We start from the raw sequence: 19,146 nt of genomic DNA, 5'->3' as shown, positions 1-19,146 counted from the left end.
GAGAACAAGAGTTGCAGAGATTAAGTAAAGGGCAACAGCATGCATTGGAGCAGTCTCAGGAGTCGAGAGAGTAGCTGAGAAATTTCTGGGTTTGATTTTTATAAAAAATGACCCAGTCCATAGGTTTAAAAGCTCAATGAATCCCAAGAAGGATACATCAAAGGAAATCCACAGTGAACTATAGAAAACCAAAGACAGAATGAAGAATCTTACAATCAGTCTGAGAAAAAGAGATTGCCTTCAAAGGAACCAGAGGCGGGTGACCAACTTCTCAACAACACAACAGAAGCCACAGGACAGTGAAATACCCTGTTTCCCTTTATTTTAAGGTGTGCTCCCAAAGATGCGCTAGGTCTTATTTTCAGGGGACGTCTTATCTTTCCTGTAAGTAGGTCTTATTTTCGGAGGATGTCTTATTTTCGGGGAAACAGGGTAGTAACGTCAATATTTTTAGAAAAAATAACTGCCAACTTAGAATATAATGCCTAGGAAAGATATACTTCAGGAATGAGGGAAAAATAAAGGCATTTTCAGACAAACAAAACCTGAATTTTCTACCAGTAGACCCCCAATAAAGCAGATTCTAAAGGAATCTGACCTTAAGCCAAAAGAAAATGTTCCTAGTAGAAGGTCTTTCATATAAGTGGGAAGGAAGAGCACAGAAAACAATAAACAAGAGTATTCATCTACATGACCATGGAATAGTGTCTTGAGTTTTTTAACAATCAAAATGAAAACAATAGGGGATAAAAATGGGCTTAAAGTAGTCTAAGGTCCTTGTATTATCCTGTAATACAATGTGTAGTATAGTTTCTGAAAGTTAAGGCTAATAAACTAGTAGTGACAGGAAACATATTTTTTTTAAAGTCAATTAATCCAAAAGAAAATAAGAAAGGAGATTTGGAGTGGCGCCTGTGGCTCAAGGAGTAGGGCGCTGGCCCCATATACCGGAGGTGGCGAGTTCAAACCTGCCCCCAGCTAAAAACGAAAAGAAAAAAAAGAAATGAGATTTAGAAAATACACAAAAGATGGTATACTTGTTTTTGTTATTATGTCAGTAATTGGAGTGAGCCTAAATAGACTAATTAATTAATTGCCCCAGTTAAGAGTGAAGGATTATCGGATTAGATGTACCAAACTCTAAATATAAATCTTACATATTAGGATTCAGAAAAGTAAGGATAGTAATAGGATACCAAAACATATGTCTTGGGGATGCTGGGCACAGGGAAGGTGGCAAAGCTGTATAGGTGGAGTATCCTGTTAGGTGGGCCAAGCTAACTCCATCTTAGATCTGAAAAAACCATCCTGTGAAACTGTCACAGGTGGACAGAACTCAGATAAGGGAGACATGCCACAGGCTCGTGGCTTCTTTGCACGGGCCCAGTTACAAACCCATGAGAAATATGCTTACACCACAAGCCTCTGACACTCTAACTAAAGAGGAGCCAACCCAGAGAGTTGTGATAATGAGTTGCATGTCCTTGATGCCTTGATAAGAAAGACTTGTCTATAAAACCAGCTGCCCATCAGCCTGCCGTAAAAAGAGCAGCTCCGTCCCTAGTGCTGCTGGCATCTCTTTTGATGCTCAAGCTCCATTAACAGCATTCAAAATAAACTTGAAGGCAAAAAACATAACTAAAAAAGGGCCACTTCATAAAAGTTTCAATTCCCCAACAAGATAATAATTTTACATTTCTATGTATTAATAATGTCACAAGTTGTAAAGTAGAAATTGACAACTAAATATAAAGATAAGTAGCTAGGTAAATCCACATTCAGAGTGGGTTATTTTTACCATACCTCTCGGTAATTGATGGAACAAACATGTTAAAAAATCGGTAAAGATATAAAGTATTTGGACAAAGCAATAAAAAAGGCCTAACCTAATTGACATATACAGAACATGAAAGAAAATATATTATTTTCAAAAGCACCAGGAACATTGATAAAAATTTTTCAGGTGGTCAGCCATAAAGCAAGTCCCAAGAGTATGTTATCAGACTACAATGCAATTAAGCTAGAAATAAGTAACAGGAAGGGATGTTAGCAGCATTAATTGCGTGGTAAGAGTGCTCACTGAGAACCATCTGTTAATAGCACAGACATTTCGGGATCATAAAAGTATGAAAACTTCCACTAGAAGTTAAGAAATCTTTGCTGTAGAACTAATTTCCCTTTGGAGAAGGGTTTGCTTCACCTAAAATGATGGAACTACGAGAGTAGCCCTAAGTAATTTCCCATATGAGGACAAGGTCATGTAAACTTTCCAAGGGGGCATTAATATAAACATGATAGAAAGATCCTGATTTTTTCCTAAAGAAATTCAGTTCATTACATTATTTACTTATAAAACTAATAAATATAAATCCCTTAAGCAAATTTTCGAGATGTATTAGACAGCATCCTAAATCCAGGCATGCTTCTATTGTCAGTTCTCATAAATATCCTGAAGAAAAGGAATGAAGTTTACTGAGCTGCTAAGGTGAAATCATGGGATCCTGGATAGGATAAAATTTGTGGATGAAGGTGACATCATGTTCCAAAGTATTCAGGGCTCATATATTGAAATACCTTAAATAAAAAGAAATCAAGATTTGTTTTCAGGTGTGCAAAATACATGGTATAGGCTGTATTTCTGTATGGAAACAGGACTTTTCTGAAGCAAACAACCGATGCGTGGGCAGAAAATTTGAATTCTCCTCTTCATGGGCAAATTTCGCCCACACGCATAAACACATGATCTTGCTTATTTATTTGCTGTTTTTAAAAATCTGTACAGGAAAGAAAAAGTCGAAATTCAAAACTTTCAAGAAGTTCTTCGGGAAGAAGAAGAGAAAGGAATCTCCATCGTCCACAGGAAGTAGCACCTGGAAACAATGTCAGGCGAGGACTGAGGTCATTGCCATCGAGTCAGGGCCAGTGGGCTACGACTCTGAGGATGAGCTGGAGTAAGTTGCTGTTTACATCCCTCAGGCTTGTGTGCTCTCACAGGAAGGAGGGGGTGTCTGGGCACAGGGGCACCCAAATCCTCCCTTTTATTATTTTGGTAACTTGCCAGATTACTGAGCCTCCTTTCCTCCTGGGTAATCCTGTTAGAGGTTCTTCCAAACACATTGTATTTCTTATCTTGTCAAACATGGGGATGTAGAAAGGGAGGGAAGAACATGAGTAGCTACCTGCCATGTGCTGCCTATATTTAAAGTCCACAGTAACTGTGGGAGAGAGATACCATGTACCATTTTATAAATGAGTGAAATAACATTTAGAGAAAATTTGGAACTTGCCCAACTCCCTGCAGCTGAAAGGGACAGGCAGGATTAGGATATGGGCTCTGGTTTAATTTGACTTAAAACTCTATTGAGCACCTGGATACTATATTAGAAAAATACACTTGTTCTTTCTTATCTTGTTTTCTCTAAACTTGAATGTTGAGTAATCTATTAAGATTTTCACTGGACAGAGAAAGGGAAGGGAAAAAAAAAGCTTCTTGCAGGTCAGTCTTAGAAAAATCACCCAAAAATATTATTAGGAAGAACAGACCCAATAGGTACAAAAATTTGAGACCGTCTAGTAAAGAAATCCTTATTTTTGTAACTTATATGTCATCAAAATATAGTTTACAATATATATGCTCCAGTTATTTCTGTGACTAAAAGGAAAAGAAACAGATTTCTTGCTAGGCCCACGTCCACATTTCCTTTTAAACAACGTTGGCCCTTTAATTTGAGGACAAAACTCTTCAGAAAGCTTAATATCCTTCAGGATGGAGAGTAGACCGCTCTGAGATGGGGTCACAGGCCTTAGCACCCATTAATGGTGCCTAGTCCCTCCCCAACCTCCATGCCAGTTTTTAAGGAGTAGCAATTATACTGGCCACTTGGTGGCACCAAATGATTGAGGAGGAGATTGGATTTTCTTTCTGTTTTTTGGTTTTGTTTTCGCTTTTGATGTGTGTGTGTACGTGTGTGCTAGCAGGGAGCCTGATAGACCTACACTGTACCTTGTGATGGAAGGGATGTACACGGTGCCCGCATTTCCTAGGCAGTGCGCTATGAACCCTCAGGGAGAGAGATGATATTGTAATGATATAATAATATTACTTATTTTTAAGTATCACCACTTAATAATTGGTCAGCCCCAGGGATCTTATAGCACTCACTCCACCCACCCTTGTCTCTTGACTATAGCACAGTTCTGGAGCTGGGGAGACAGGCCTGGGAGCCCAGCTGGGGGGGCAAACCTGGGTAAAGTAACTTGTTCACTTATCCATCTCTTCTTTTTAATGGAGTCCACAGAAACAGGGGGACTGTGTCCTGTTTATCTTTATATTCCCAGCACCTGCCAGGGAGCTGGCCCTCCGTGATTGGTAGCAGTCTGCTGAGACTGATGCTACGTGGGTGAGATTGTGGGTAGGGTATGACGAGGCCCAGGAAGTGCAAATGACATTTTTAGAGGGCCAGAGGAAGTACCTAAAAGGTACTCTTGGCCTCTGCATGAGTCTGCAGCAACTTCTTATCCATCAGAATGGCTCCATTTGCTAAGGCATGTTAGTGCTGGCAAACCCATGGGACCTTGTGGGTTGAAAGGGTGATGCCCATTTATTGATTCTGTGTCTGTGCGATTGTGCTTCTTAAGTCTCTTAAACTATAAGTTGCCCTCTGCCCTCTACCCTTTGTTTCATCTCAGTGATCTGACGCAGGAGTAGGGCCATTCTCCCTGCAGAATGTTGCTCATTCTGAATTTGCTTGCTCTTAGTTTGATCAGACTCTTCCCTTTATTCTCTCAATTCCTCATAAACTGTTAAATGGATCTAGCGGTTTGATTAAAGTTCAGGATGGTGCAGGTGTTGTCACCTCACATCACACTTCCCAGTGGCTTCACGGGTGTCAGTGTGATCTCTCTACCAACCTTCATCAACTACATCGTTACTCTGAGGTACAATTTGTGCAGGAAAGTGAGGTGAATGCATGGTTCTCCTTTTATTGATCCTTCCTCAGAGTAATGACCTGGTACCCCACCAACTTCCAGTAGTGACTGATGAGTTTTGTTTTTGTTTTTTATTAAATAATAACTTAGTACATTGATGCATTTATGGGGTTCAGGGTACTGCGTGAAATGCTTACATCGAACTTAGTAACACATCCATCCCAATTATACTCATTTCTTAATAGTTTTGAAATGTACCATTGCATCATGCACATTAGGTGAGGCCCCCCCCCCAAATACTCTCCCTCCTCCCATATCTCCCCTCCCCTCCCCTCTCTCTCCTCTTCCCTTCTACTTTCTGGACTATTGTTATGTTTTGTCATTCATATGAGTGTGTAGGTGATTATATATGGATTTCATAGTAGTATTGAGTACACTGGATACTTTTTTCCCCATTCTTGAGATACTTTACTAAGAAGAATATGTTCCAACTCCATCCAAGTAAACATAAAAGATGTGACATCTCCACCTTTTATGGCTGCATAGTATTCCTTGGTGTACATATACCACAATTTGTTAATCCATTCATGGGTCGATGGGCACTTGGGCTGTTTCCATGTCTTGGCTATTATGAATTGGGCTGCAGTAAACATTCTGGTGCAAATGTCTTTGTTGTAAAATAATTTTTGGTCATCTGGGTATATACCTAGTAGAGGAATTGTAGGATCAAATGGTAGGCCTACTTTTAGTTCCTTGAGTGTTCTCCAAACTTCTTTCCAAAAAGGTTGTATTAGCTTGCATTCCCACCAGCAGTGTAGAAGAGTTCCCTTCTCTCCGCATCCACGCTAACATCTGTAGTTTTGGGATTTTGTGATGTGGGCTAATCTTTCTGGAGTTAGATGATATCTCAAAGTGGTTTGGATTTGAGATGATTAAGGATGATGAGCATTTTTTCATGTGTTTGTAGGCCATGCACCTGTCTTCATCAGAGAAGTTTCTGTTCAAGTCTCTTGGCCACATAGAAATGGGGTTATTTGTTCTTTTCTTACTGATTAGTTTGAGTTCTCTGTAGATTCTAGTTATCAGACCTTTGTGGGAAGCATAACCTGCAAAACTCTTCTCCCATTCTGAAGGTTGTTTGCTTTACTTACTGTGCTCTTGGCTGTGCAAAAGCTTTTTAGTTTGATCAGATCCCAGTCATGTATTTTTGGTATTGTTTCAATTGCCCATGGGGTCCTCCTCATAAAATATTCTCCCAGGCCAATTTCTTCAAGTGTTTTCCCGTACTCTCTTCTAGTATTTTTATAGTTTCATGTCTTAAAATTAAATCTTTTATCCAGTGAGAATCAATTCTTGTTAATGGTGAAAGACGAGGGTCCAGTTTCAGTCTTCTACAGGTCACCAGCCAGTTCACCCAGCACCATTTGTTAAATAAGGGAGTCTTTCCCCCACTGAATATTTTTGATAGGCTTATCAAAGATCAAATGATGATAAGTAACTGGGTTCAACTCTTGGTTCTCTATTCTGTTCCATAAATCTACCGCTCTGCTTCTGTGCCAGTAGCATGCTGTTTTGATCACTATAGATTTATAGTTAGCCTGAAGTCTGGTAACGTGATACCGAGTTTTGTTTTTCTTTCCTTTTTTCCCCCTCATGTATCATTAGGAATGTGCTTATTTTGATATATTTGATTTGCTTTAATCCACAACAGTCTTTATTCTTTATTATTATTTTTTTTTTTGTAGAGATAGAGTCTCACTTTATCGCCCTCGGTATAGTGCTGAGGCATTACACAGCTCACAGCAACCTCCACCTCCTGGGCTTAGGCGATTCTCTTGCCTCAGCCTCCCAAGTAGCTGGGACTACAGGCGCCCACCACAATGCCTGGCTATTTTTTTGTTGCAGTTTGGCCGGGGCCGGGTTTGAACCTGCCACCCTCGGTATTTGGGGCCAGCGCCCTACCCACTGAGCCACAGGCTCAGTCTTTATTCTTTTTAATGATCAAATTGTTCCATCTTAGGCTACTGAGAGTCATTTCAGATTAGCTCCTGGGTTCATTTGACATGACTCCATTCATCCTTGAAAGCTTCCTTGCTTTCTTGCACAATGAGTAATCCCAGGTTTGGTTCGCAGATTTCCTGCTCCAGACCTGAAATTTCAGGCCCTAGTTCTTTCCTTATAGTATGAAATAGTTTTTAGAGACCACAATCTGGCTGCCAGGTGATGACTGCTAGTTGGCTGTCCTTTGTGTTTTATATCCTGGAGGAAAACAAATCCTTTATTCATTAATTCCCTGATATTTCAATTACAGCTTAATAAGGCAACATTTTTACTTCTTTGATTCTTTGTATTCTCTTTTCTCTTGCATGAAGACTTTGGCTTCTTATGATATTACTAAAATTACTTATTTATCCTGTCATACATTTATGATAATTTTCCTATCCCCTTTCCTACACAGAAGTTATAGATTATAAACATTATTTTGTACTCTGCCTTTTAATCAGTGTTACTGGTAATAAGACTATAGAGTATAATTTGATAATCTTTGCTATTCTTATCATTGTTACTATTAATATTACTGCTAGTATTACTGTGTACAATTTGATATCTTTGGAGTTTTTCTTATTGTTCTTAGAATTTACCCAATTCTGGATGTAGAGTCAAAGTCATTTGAAATCATTCTTTTCTTTGTATGATCATGCCTACAATTTCATATAAAATTAGGCTTGTTTGTTTCTCTTTGTATTTGAGTTTTAGAGATTGATTTCCCATTGGTTTTATTTTATCTTTTCATTATGTAAAATATTTACATAGTTTCAAAGACAAAATTGTAAATATGGGTACTTTTATACCCTGTCTCTGTATCTAGTTCTTTCTGTCTCCCTAAAGGAAATAATTTTTATTCATTTGTTACTTGCCCTTCTATTTCTGTTTTTAGAAAGACAAGCAAACACACACGTGTATATTCACATGTATATTCATACCCCCTTTTCCCACACAGAGCTAACACATCATGAGCATTGTTCTGCACTGTTTGTTATTTTTTCCTTAGGATAATCTGGCGATGCCTGTATATAGCGTATGAAGGCCTTCCTCACCCACTGACTCAGCTGGAGGGAGAGTCCTCCATTACATGACTGACATTCCATATTTTCTTCAGTTAGACACCGACTATGGGACGTTTGGGTTGTTTCCCATCTTTTGCTTTTATAAATATTGCTGTAATGAGTGACCTTGTGCCTGTGGCATTTTGTGTTTTTGCCGGTGTATTTTTGTGGAGGCCTCTTCATGCCTTTTCTGCTCCTGCTACACCCAGAATGAGATGTTCAGGCAGTGGATGTGGTTTCCAGAGGGTGTGGCCAAGAGCAAGCATTGGAGGAGGGAAATCTAGGTTCATGTGGGACCTTTAGGTTAAGAGCTGCTGTTGGCAAGGAGGGCCCAGTTCCTTCACTTGGCTTCATTCCCTCCCAGAAATGTGAGGACACACCCTTCTGGGAACCATGCCTTACCATTGCATGGTTGGAAGTTTTATTAAAAGGAAGCATCATTAACCAACATGGGGCAGAGCCACACCTCGGAAACCCAAATGCCTCACAGTGGACAGGATGCCTGGGGGAGGGGGGTCACGTGGGGAAGGCAGGGCGATGGGGTGGGGTTGCTACACACAGTATGTTGCTGTGCAGAGACAGGCTTTCCTTCCTTCATCATCCAGGTCTCAATCATCTCCTTCCACCTATTGTTCAGGCAGCCACCACTGCTAGGAAAATCTGATGGCTAATTCCCACATCCTCTCAGGACATTTTGTGAATGTCCTGTGGATTCAGTTACAAATCAGATCCTGGGATGGTGACCACAGAAAGGCCTGCCATATCTCCTCCAGCACCTAGGCACAGAGGTAGGATCTCATGGATGGTGCCAGGTGATAAAAAGAGGCTGTGGCTTTGCAGATTTTCAGCTCTCATTTCAAACCACCTGTGGATGTGTATTTTGGAGTGTCTTGTGAGCCTGCTGTGCAAACACAGCTTCCAGCCTACCAAGGAGCTGCCTGTTTGCCTACAAGGCATGATCTACCCCTCCCTGGCCCATGACAGGCTTCCTCAAAGCCCAGCCCTGCCAGGCTTGCCATCTGGACCTCACACCTTGCCAGACCTTAGTTTTTCCATCAATAAAAGAATTAAAGAATTCACACAACATTTAGCTCTCCTAGGAAAATTCCTATCCCTACACTGCTCCTAATACTTGACTGTGGCCTTTGACAGTGTGGGGATAAGCAGAAGTCAAGGGCAACTGCAAGCAAATGCAACCCGGGGAGTGTCGTATGACGTGCTATGAACCCACATGCCCCTCTCCCAGCCTGAGTCCTCCAGGTGGATGTGGGCAGAATCTCACAGCGGCTCTTTTGTCCTAGGGAGTCGAGGGGCACGCTGGGAAGCCGGGCCCTCTCACATGACAGTATTTTCATTCCTGAGTCTGGACAGGACCCTGCTCGACCTGTAAGAGTATTTTCCCAAGAAAATGTGTGTGATCGGATTAAAGCTCTGCAGGTAAACCTTTCCTTGACCATGTGGCTTGGTATGTCTGTCAAGTATCAATTGAGAAGTTTGTGAATGCTTTCTGCTTGGTTTATTTGATACACTGTAAAGTAGAGACCCACAGATCATAATCCTCCTAAGACATCCCAAATGAGTTACAAGTGGATCTTGACTCATTCTTAAATGAATGAGCATGAGATGGTGGGCAGAGAGCTGGTGCAGGTGCTCACTGAGCTCAGTTCTCTGTACCACATAAGGGTGTTGAAGACATTTCCTGAATGAATGGATTGGATCAGGAGGACTTATTGATAAATGTTGATGAAAATAAAAGCAAATGTTCTTTATTCTAATCTAGTTAAAAATCCAGTGTAATGTGAAAATGGGGCCGCCACCTCCTCCAGGGGTGCTTCCCACCAAGCGGGGAGAGGATGCTGGCATGAGCTCTGAGGACGACGGGCTGCCCAGGAGCCCCCCGGAGATGTCCCTGCTGCATGACATGGTGCACGGCCCCACCATAAAGGCAAGTGCCCCCTGAGTTGCTGCGCATCTATACCCACATCCACCACCGAGGGGGCCCGAGCACTGGGAACCTCCATATGTTTCCCTAAGATCTCCGTGGGTGGGAGAGGCTGTGCACTGGTGGCAGGTCACTGGCACCTAGAGTCAGCCCCTGCACTGTACTTATTTTTCATTCTTTAGGCAGAAATTCAGGTATGGTGAGAAGATGGGGTTTTGACAGCATTTTTTGTGATGGTGACAGGTCTGATACAATCAAACCCATACCTGGTCTTTCCGGTCTAAGCAGATGGCCAGACCCAGAACCCTATTTCAAAGAAGGGAGAAGGGAAACACCTTTGTTTCTGTCTTCTGCTGTCGTGACATTTGGCCAGAGAGAGAGGGGAGAGTGGTAAACATATTATATAACCCTTCACCTAGGACCTCAAGTCTTGAGTCTTGTGACCATGAGAACATGTTGGTTTAGGGGCAGTAATGTGAGGCATGTTGCTGGCAGGAGAGGAGTTTATGACCTTGGCAGGGTGGAGGAACCCATCCCACATACCAATCTGAGAGGAGGAGCCTGAGGAATTGAGCTCCTTCTCACACATAAACAGCATAGCTCCTGGTGCTGACGTTTTTTTAAAGTTTTATTTTATTATAATAAGAATACTTAACACCCCTGCAAGGTAATTGGACCAAATGATAAAAATAGATTATTATTTTTCCCATGCAGACAAGTCTTGCTTGCTGTGGGGGTGGGTAGAGTTGAAGTTATCTGAGTTGTGCTGACACTTAAAAACAAATAAAGGCCAGAGTTTATTTTTTATAGCCACATACCTGCCCACACATCTTTGGAACACTGTCACCTCTGGCCTGCTCGAGGGACTGTTTACGGTGAATCGGGGCTTTCACTGTGAGCCAGTGCCTTGCAGACTCTGTGCTGCTCTGAATTACATTCAATAGCCACTTCAACTTGGATACCTGGACGCCTTTCTAGATCTGATTTTTGTGTGTAGGTGTGGGCTCCTTCTGGAAGGCAGAAGGAGGATGTGGTGTGGTGTTGGGGGCTCACACGAAGCTGGCTGGAGAATTATTCCCCCAAATTCTGTTGCAGGTTGAACTTGTCCTTCCTTACTCCAGGAGCAGGGTCTGAAGACAGTGGGCTACCCATGCCTGCTCTCCAGCCTCGAGAGGGAGAGAGGATGGGAAGGAGAGTGTGTAGCCTCTTTCCTGGACTCCACTGAGCTGCGCCCCTTAACACCTTAAAATACTTACGTATGGCGTTTCAGTATCTTCTTCTGGGAGCAGATGTGACTTGTGTATTTCCAGGCCACGTGGTAGAAAGATGTCTGTTGGGAGCTGTTCATCTTTAAAGAACAAGCGAGCCTGGCTCCAAACCTGCCCGGCACTAGGACGCACACATTCCACAGTTAGTTGAGTGGGAGCCACTCACACTGGGCCAGGGCCGACCTTGGCTTTCATGGCATCCCTTCTGTGGTTGTTACTTTGTTTTTTACAAAACCAGTGTTCTGAGATTTTATCTCTTAGTGGATAATATGAACAATTCTTAACTTCATAGGAAACCAAAATAGAGGTCTTTGAAACTTAAAAAAAAAGGGGGGGGGGTAATCTTTATCATCTTGGTTTTGAAGACACAGTGATTACATTCTGATCTCTTAAAAGTTTTTTGTGCACAGTCGGTTGATCGAGGGGGAAAAACAATACGCTCTTCAAGATGTGTTTATATAACACATGGTATTTGGTGTGAGGGCACCTTAAATCCCAAAAGGATGGGATTATGGGCTGCTCAGTTTTTTTCTACATGACACCTTATACGGCCTACATACTTGATGGAGAAACTTAAGGTTATTGTGAGAAAAAGTCTTTAGTGGCAAATATTTGATGATACTGCCAAGGTGACATTTCCTGGCAAAGTAAAGCTTTCAGGAAATATGTGGAATTATTTCTCAAACTTATAACCACATTAGATAACAACTGATAAAACTTTACCTGATGGTTTTTAAGGTAAAATTACATCTATCTGGTCATATTCTAGGTAGGAAATACTGGGTAGGTGGTGATAAATGGGCAGGTCTCTTAAGTCTGTTTTGCTCTTGGGGATGAGGGAAGGAAAAGTGGAGTGACATAGCTTTGGTAACAAATACACACCCCACCACTACAAAGCAAGGCCTTGGACCGGTTTGTCACATCTTAGAATCTGTGTCCTCAGAGCATTTGGAGGGAGGATAATGAGAGCAGGTAGGTCAGCACCTGCCCTTCCCAGCAGGGCCAGTGGGCTTCTCATCACCAGTGGCCTCAGCCCACCATCCCTGCCTCCTCTCCTGCCTGGTGGGCCTGCCTGCTTGCGTCTCCCTCAGCCCCCTCTTCAGCCCTGAGCCCCTCTTTTTGAGGACAAACCCTGTAAAGCAGCTGTTACCCAGGATTACCCCAGAAAAAGCTTCTGAACCCCAGCTGTTTCCTCAGATTTGTTGAGTTGCATTCCCCCAATAAAAAAACACATGCTAAACTTTTAAATTCTCTGCTTCTAGAGTCATGCAAAAGCATAGGTTTCAGGAAAAGTTAGGTGACAGACTGCAGTCTATTCAGCTGTGAATGTTCTCTGAAATGTCGCCAGCTCACCCAGGAAGGCACAAGCCAGCTTCCTGGCCCCATCCTCCTCCCCTAGACTCCACCTAACCCCCCATAGTTATATCTCAGATCAAAGACAGACCTCATGAGTCTCCTGAGTCATGAAGGTGTGAGCCTCTCCAGGCCCCAAGAGCTCTCCAAGCAATAGTGGAGACTGGAGCTAGAGGAGTTGAGTTCCCTTGGGGAAGATTAGCCATGACAGCTGGTGCAAGGTTTTCCACATGGGCAGGGGTCATGGAAGTTAAGCTCCATGCCCAGGGCCCCAGCCTAGCAGCCAGAGTGGGCCTGCGCCCAACACTATATGCCCAGGCAATGCAAACGTGCAGTGACCCACACAGAGGAGGAGTAGGGGCTGTTTGTCTCTTGAAGCCTTCAGGGTTTGGGGTTTATAAAGGGACTGAAGGGCTGTGTTGTCAGAAATGATATCATCATTCCCATTCATAGAGCATTTGTGAAGTGGCTCATCTTATCTATTCTCATGAGTCCTAAGCAGTGAGAAAAATGTTTTACCAAATGTTTAGACATTGTTCCTCTACGCAAGGTCAAATATGAAGGATTCTATATGAGTTTTGAAATGTATACACTCTGTTTGTGACCTTTAAGGAAGATTATCTGGGAGAGGTATCGATTTCCCAATCTAAAGTAACTTCCTGCGTCAAAGGGTATAATAGTCAAAGTCAAAGCCAAAGCCACAGGCACAGATGTAGCCAGGCCAGGAGTCTTGTGGTTTATTTTAAAAATAATTTTTGCTTTATTCCTGTAAGTACTTGAGTAGCTACAAGAGAGCTAAAATAGATTGTGCCTACTTCTTTCTTTTTCTTTTCTTTCTTTCTTTTTTTTTTTTTTTTTTTTGAGACAAAGTCTCTTTCTGTTGCCCTGGGTAGAGAGTGCTGGGGCCTCATAGATCACAGCAACCTCAAACTACTGGGTCCCAGCAATCCTCTTGCCTCAGCCTTCTGAGTAGCTGGGACTACAGGTGCCTGCCACAATGCCCAGCTAGTTTTTCTATTCTTAGTAGACACTATGTCTCCCTCTTGCTCAGTCTGGTCTCGAACTCCTGAGCTCAGGCAGTCCACCTGCCTCAGCCTCCCAGAGTGCTAGGATTACAGGCATGAGCCACCACACCTGGCTGATATTGCCTACTTCTAACCTATTTTTCCTCATTTTAGTAATTGTATCTTACCAGTTTAGGGGTAAACATATACTTTCATTAGAAAAGATGAGGGACCTTTATGTGAACACAGAAAATAAGTTCCTTTCTGAGGTCATTCCTTTGCAGGGACAGTCCATGGGTTGGCACTCATCTCTCTAATAGTGTCATCCTTCTAGATCTCCACACAGTGTGGGGTTCCAGTTTGCAGAAAAGAAACAGCCATTGATGACAGCACATGAGAGGAGACCATTTTCGTGAGGGCTTTCTGAAATAGCGTGTGATGAACAGAATTATGTTCTGAAATTGAAATGTAAACTTAATGTTAATATTGAGCACCATGCTCAAATAGAAAACTTTGTTGTTTGTTTAAAAATTACAGAGATGTGCCAAAAGTCTAACACCTCCCAGATTCTCCCTCCGCTCCCTTGCCCCTCATGCAGGCTGCACGTACCCCCACCTCCCAGACTCTCCCTCCGCTCCCTTGCCCCTCATGCAGGCTGCACGTGCCCCCACCTCCCAGACTCTCCCTCCGCTCCCTTGCCCCTCATGCAGGCTGCACGTGCCCCCACCTCCCAGACTCTCCCTCCGCTCCCTTGCCCCTCATGCAGGCTGCACGTGCCCCCACCTCCCAGACTCTCCCTCCGCTCCCTTGCCCCTCATGCAGGCTGCAGGTGCCCCCACCTCCCAGACTCTCCCTCCGCTCCCTTGCCCCTCATGCAGGCTGCAGGTGCCCCCACCTCCCAGACTCTCCCTCCGCTCCCTTGCCCCTCATGCAGGCTGCACGTGCCCCCACCTCCCAGACTCTCCCTCCGCTCCCTTGCCCCTCATGCAGGCTGCAGGTGCCCCCACCTCCCAGACTCTCCCTCCGCTCCCTTGCCCCTCATGCAGGCTGCAGGTGCCCCCACCTCCCAGACTCTCCCTCCGCTCCCTTGCCCCTCATGCAGGCTGCACGTGCCCCCACCTCCCAGACTCTCCCTCCGCTCCCTTGCCCCTCATGCAGGCTGCACGTGCCCCCACCTCCCAGACTCTCCCTCCGCTCCCTTGCCCCTCATGCAGGCTGCACGTACCCCCACCTCCCAGACTCTCCCTCCGCTCCCTTGCCCCTCATGCAGGCTGCACGTACCCCCACCTCCCAGACTCTCCCTCCGCTCCCTTGCCCCTCATGCAGGCTGCACGTGCCCCCACCTCCCAGACTCTCCCTCCGCTCCCTTGCCCCTCATGCAGGCTGCACGTACCCCCACCTCCCAGACTCTCCCTCCGCTCCCTTGCCCCTCATGCAGGCTGCACGTACCCCCACCTCCCAGACTCTCCCTCCGCTCCCTTGCCCCTCATGCAGGCTGCACGTACCCCCACCTCCCAGACTCTCCCTCCGCTCCCTTGCCCCTCATGCAGGCTGCACGTACCCCCACCTCCCAGACTCTCCCTCCGCTCCCTTGCCCCTCATGCAGGCTGCACGTGCCCCCACCTCCCAGACTCTCCCTCCGCTCCCTTGCCCCTCATGCAGGCTGCAGGTGCCCCCACCTCCCAGACTCTCCCTCCGCTCCCTTGCCCCTCATGCAGGCTGCATATACTCCCGAGTTCTCCAGGCTCTGTCCCATGTGTGTCTTTGCAGGAGCCCACTTAGACCTTAGAGCTGCAGAGCTCACCAAGTTCAATGGGCAGGTATCTTAGGCTGTGGCCCTACTTCTTCTGTGTGACCAACAGCATCCCCCTTCTCCCTTTGCCCCGGGGTGACATGATTGCTTCTTGCTGACTTTCACTTCTTCTCTGCTGAGGTATAAACTAGTAAAATGTCTGTAACTAACAGACTGTCACTTAAAGCCAGAGTTCTCCAAGAGCTTGGGTGAAGACACAGATCTTCAGAGCTGAGTCAGCACAACCCCTAAAGTCTTACCTCTGGGCCTCCCTCTCAGCTTCCAGAGATAGGACCGATGACTCTGCCTTTGGACAGGTTGGGCCATTCTGTTTCATCAGAGGAATCTCTTTTGTCTGAAGCACCTGTGCTGGCAGCTACGGGAGGCAGAAGGCAGAGTCACCTGCCATGGGGGCCCTAGACGCAGGCTCTGTGCATGGCTGTGGAAAGCAGTGGCAGCTTCTAGGGCTCAGCACAGCCACGGACCCTCCCTGGTGAGAGTCAAATTGGAAGTATTGCCATAAGTGTAAAGCACAGAGGCAGCGAGGGAAGACGGAACATGGTCAAAGGAGAAATCGCTTACGTTGGCCGTAGCTGTTACACATTGTGTAGTTAATGCCTGGTGTGTTTGCTCCTTGTCCCCTGAAGGTCTCTTTAGTGTCCTCAACCCGGCCACTGTCTCCAGACCAGGCAAGTGACACCACCGTCTCCCCACGGACCTCAGACAGCAGCCTGGCACCCGTGGCTGACTTCAGTCACCCTCCAGAGTCCTCCTCCTGCCTGGACAACTCCGCAGCTAAACACAAGCTCCTGGTTAAGCCCCGCAACCAACGGTCGAGTAAAATGAGGCGGCTGTCATCGGTAATTGGGTTTTTGTTCTCTACACAAAGGCGGGCCGGGTAGGCTTGGCACCCCATCCCCAACCCCTGCCCCTCTTTCTCCCCCCACAGGGTCTCACAATACCTCTGAGCACCCCCCATTGATAGGACCATGCTGCAGGAGCTAGAATTGCTCATCTTTTTCAACATAAGTTAGCTATATCTCTTCTCCGCATATGACACTCCATTTATTCATCCGTCATTCCCCACACACTGGCCAGGAACCTGCCACGTGATGTGTGCCCGTGGTGTTCCCATTGCACTTGGTATAAAGTCCACATGCTGGGCCTGGCGAGATCAGGCCCTGCCCACCTCTCGGACTCTGCCCTCTTTCTTATTCAGCTCTTTGGCCTCCTTTCTGTTTCTTAAGCTTCCCAAGCTGTCTCTGGCCTGAGGCCTCAGGATTGCCCTGCCCAGACACTCTTCTGGCTGGCTTTTTTCAGCTTTGGGGCTCACAGGCCCTCTCCCTGGAGAGGCTCAGCCTGACATGCACTTCCTTCAGAGCACTTGTCACACACCAGACCTTTGTGAACCTGTGTGCCCACTGGTTATTGTCAGTTTTGAGCCCCTTTCCAGCTGCACTTCAGCGGCTAGAACAATGCTAGTCAAGAATTGTTGAATGAAAGAATGAATGAATAAATGACTGAGTTGATGAATGAGTGAGTGACAGAAGAAGAAGCTGGACCACTGGAGGGACACCTGCCTTGTGCAGGGACAAGCCTAGAAGCATGGGAATCATCCCTCTGTAAGGACAGACCCCTCTCTGGGTGTGCTGCCTGAGGACGTTGTTACTTTATAGTCCTGGAAGCTGAGAAATGGGCTCATTGACAGCTTTGCCTTTGTGGTACTCAGGGGTTCAGAGTCCATGGAGGGGTGTTACTGTCTCCCCTGCCTGACAGGACCTATAACACCTCACCCCAGAAAAAACTGAGGAGCAGGTTATGGGGCCAGCCTGGCCACAGAGAATGACAGTGCTGAGAAAAAAGATGTTCCCAGGCTAATGTCCTCTGTCCTTCCCTCAGGACACAATTGTGAGGTGTTGATGAAGTACCCAAGATGAGCTAGGTCCTTCTGCTGGAGACAGTGGGCTGGTGCACTTGGGATTTCACAGCTCCCTGGAGAAAGCACGTTCTCCTTTGGGCACATAGAAGGGGGTTTTTAGACTCATGCCAGCAAGGTTGGCTTCTGATGGGACTAATGCTAGAGGAAGAGGCAAGGTGGGTCACCTGCAGGCTCGTGTGTCAGCCAGGGTCTGGATCCTTGTTCCCATGCTATGCACTCAGCACATCTATGGTTAAAGGCTGCATGCTGTGGAGACATGACAAGGCCCAGTAACTCCAGATCTGCCTGTCCTCATGCTAAGTGAAACCACAAGGCCAGGGGCAAGGCAAGCTCCCTTCTGCCCCTCCAGTCTGTGCTTTATTCCCACAGCAATATCTATTGCTCTGGCAGGGGCTTGTGTAACCAGCCATGGCCTGGCCAGGACTTGGTGACAGGAGAAATCCAGGCTTATATTTAGATGGAAATGCAGCCCCCTCTCATTGCTCCCTGCGAAGAACTATAACCCTCTTGTTGTAGTTTAGAACATGACTTAATTCTTGAATACCATTTTGTAAGCCAAGAGTGGTGTTTCATGCCTATAATCCCAGCACTGTGAGAGACCAAGGCCAGAGGATCACTTGAGCCCAGGAGTTTGAGGCTGTAGTAAGCCATGATCATACCACTGCACTCCAGCCTGGGTGACAGAGCAAGAGTATCTCTCAAAAAAAGAAAAAGAGGCTCAGTGCCCACAGCACAGTGGTTATGGTGCCGGCCACATACACTGAGGCTGGCAGGTTCAAACCCAGCCCCAGCCAGCTAAGCAACAATGACAACTGCAACAGAAAAATAGCCAGGCATTGTGGCGGGCATCCGTAGTCCCAGCTACTTGGGAGGCTGAGGCATGAGAATCATGTAAACCCAAGAGTTGGAGGTTTCTGTGAGCTGTGACACCATAGCACTCTACCTAGGGTGACATAGTGAGACTCGGTATCAAAAAAGAATCCCATTTTGTAGAAGGACAGAAAATTTGATGTAGTCAGTCTGGGTAAACATGTAAACACAGTCATTCCTTGATTTAAGATATGTTCCCATATCTTTCCTCTTCCTTCTCACATTCCCTGCCTGGTAAGAGAGCAGGCATGGGTATCTTAAGTTCTCAGGGGCTCCAGGCTTTCCTGACAGGGTACCAGTCACCAGTGTCCCTCCATTCATTGTTGGGCTCTAAATTGGAGGCCTCAGTCCTTCAGTGCCCACAGCCTCCTTCACCCTTTAGTCATGAGGTCCCTCTTCCCAAACATGAGGACCTTCCTTGTGTCCTGGTCCCTCGCAGGGATCGAGGTGCTCTCACATGCTCCCTAACTGCTCCAAGGGTGGAAAGAGTGGCCATGCCACACCTGCTGCTGCCTTTTGTGGGTTTCGTGACTGACAGTTTTAAAACATGACCCACATCCTAAACAGGTTTCTACATCAACAGTTTCCTGTAGTAACAAAAGATCAGTGACACGCAACATCAAAAATCAGCAGGTTTTGAAAATTCTTCTGTGTAGATTTCTTTGCACATCCTCCTTCCTTTATTTATTTATTTGGTGTTTTTTGTTTGTTTGTTTTTTGAGACAGAGTTTTACTTTATCACCTTTGGTGGAGTGCCATGGCGTCATAGCTCACAGCAACATCAAACTCTTGGGATCAAGCAATCCTTTTGCCTCTGCCTCACAAGTAGCTGGAACTACAGGTGCCCACCACAATGCCTGGCTATTTTAAGAGACGAGGGCTCACTCTTGCTGGTCTTGAATTTGTGAGCTCAGGCAATCCACCCGCCTCAGCCTCCCAGAG

The 19,146-nt window shown here is 45.5% G+C and overlaps 1 protein-coding gene across 6 annotated transcripts in view; it reads left to right on the top strand.

Annotated features, from left to right (window-relative positions):
- Positions 1-19,146, top strand: part of CRACDL (CRACD like) — a 137,425-nt gene that overhangs the window by 81,878 nt on the left and 36,401 nt on the right. For all 6 annotated transcript variants that reach the window (XM_053589450.1, XM_053589451.1, XM_053589447.1 and 3 more), the window contains exons 3-6: positions 2,783-2,951; positions 9,338-9,473; positions 9,817-9,981; positions 16,043-16,255. In XM_053589450.1, the coding sequence (XP_053445425.1) occupies positions 2,783-2,951; positions 9,338-9,473; positions 9,817-9,981; positions 16,043-16,255 (683 nt within the window). The remainder of the gene's footprint in view (positions 1-2,782; positions 2,952-9,337; positions 9,474-9,816; positions 9,982-16,042; positions 16,256-19,146) is intronic.

Source organism: Nycticebus coucang, chromosome 4, assembly GCF_027406575.1.
Source record: "Nycticebus coucang isolate mNycCou1 chromosome 4, mNycCou1.pri, whole genome shotgun sequence".
In the NCBI taxonomy this organism is placed as follows: domain Eukaryota; kingdom Metazoa; phylum Chordata; class Mammalia; order Primates; family Lorisidae; genus Nycticebus; species Nycticebus coucang.
Note: the sequence above shows the minus strand (reverse complement) of the source record. Positions and strands in the feature narration are given on the sequence as shown.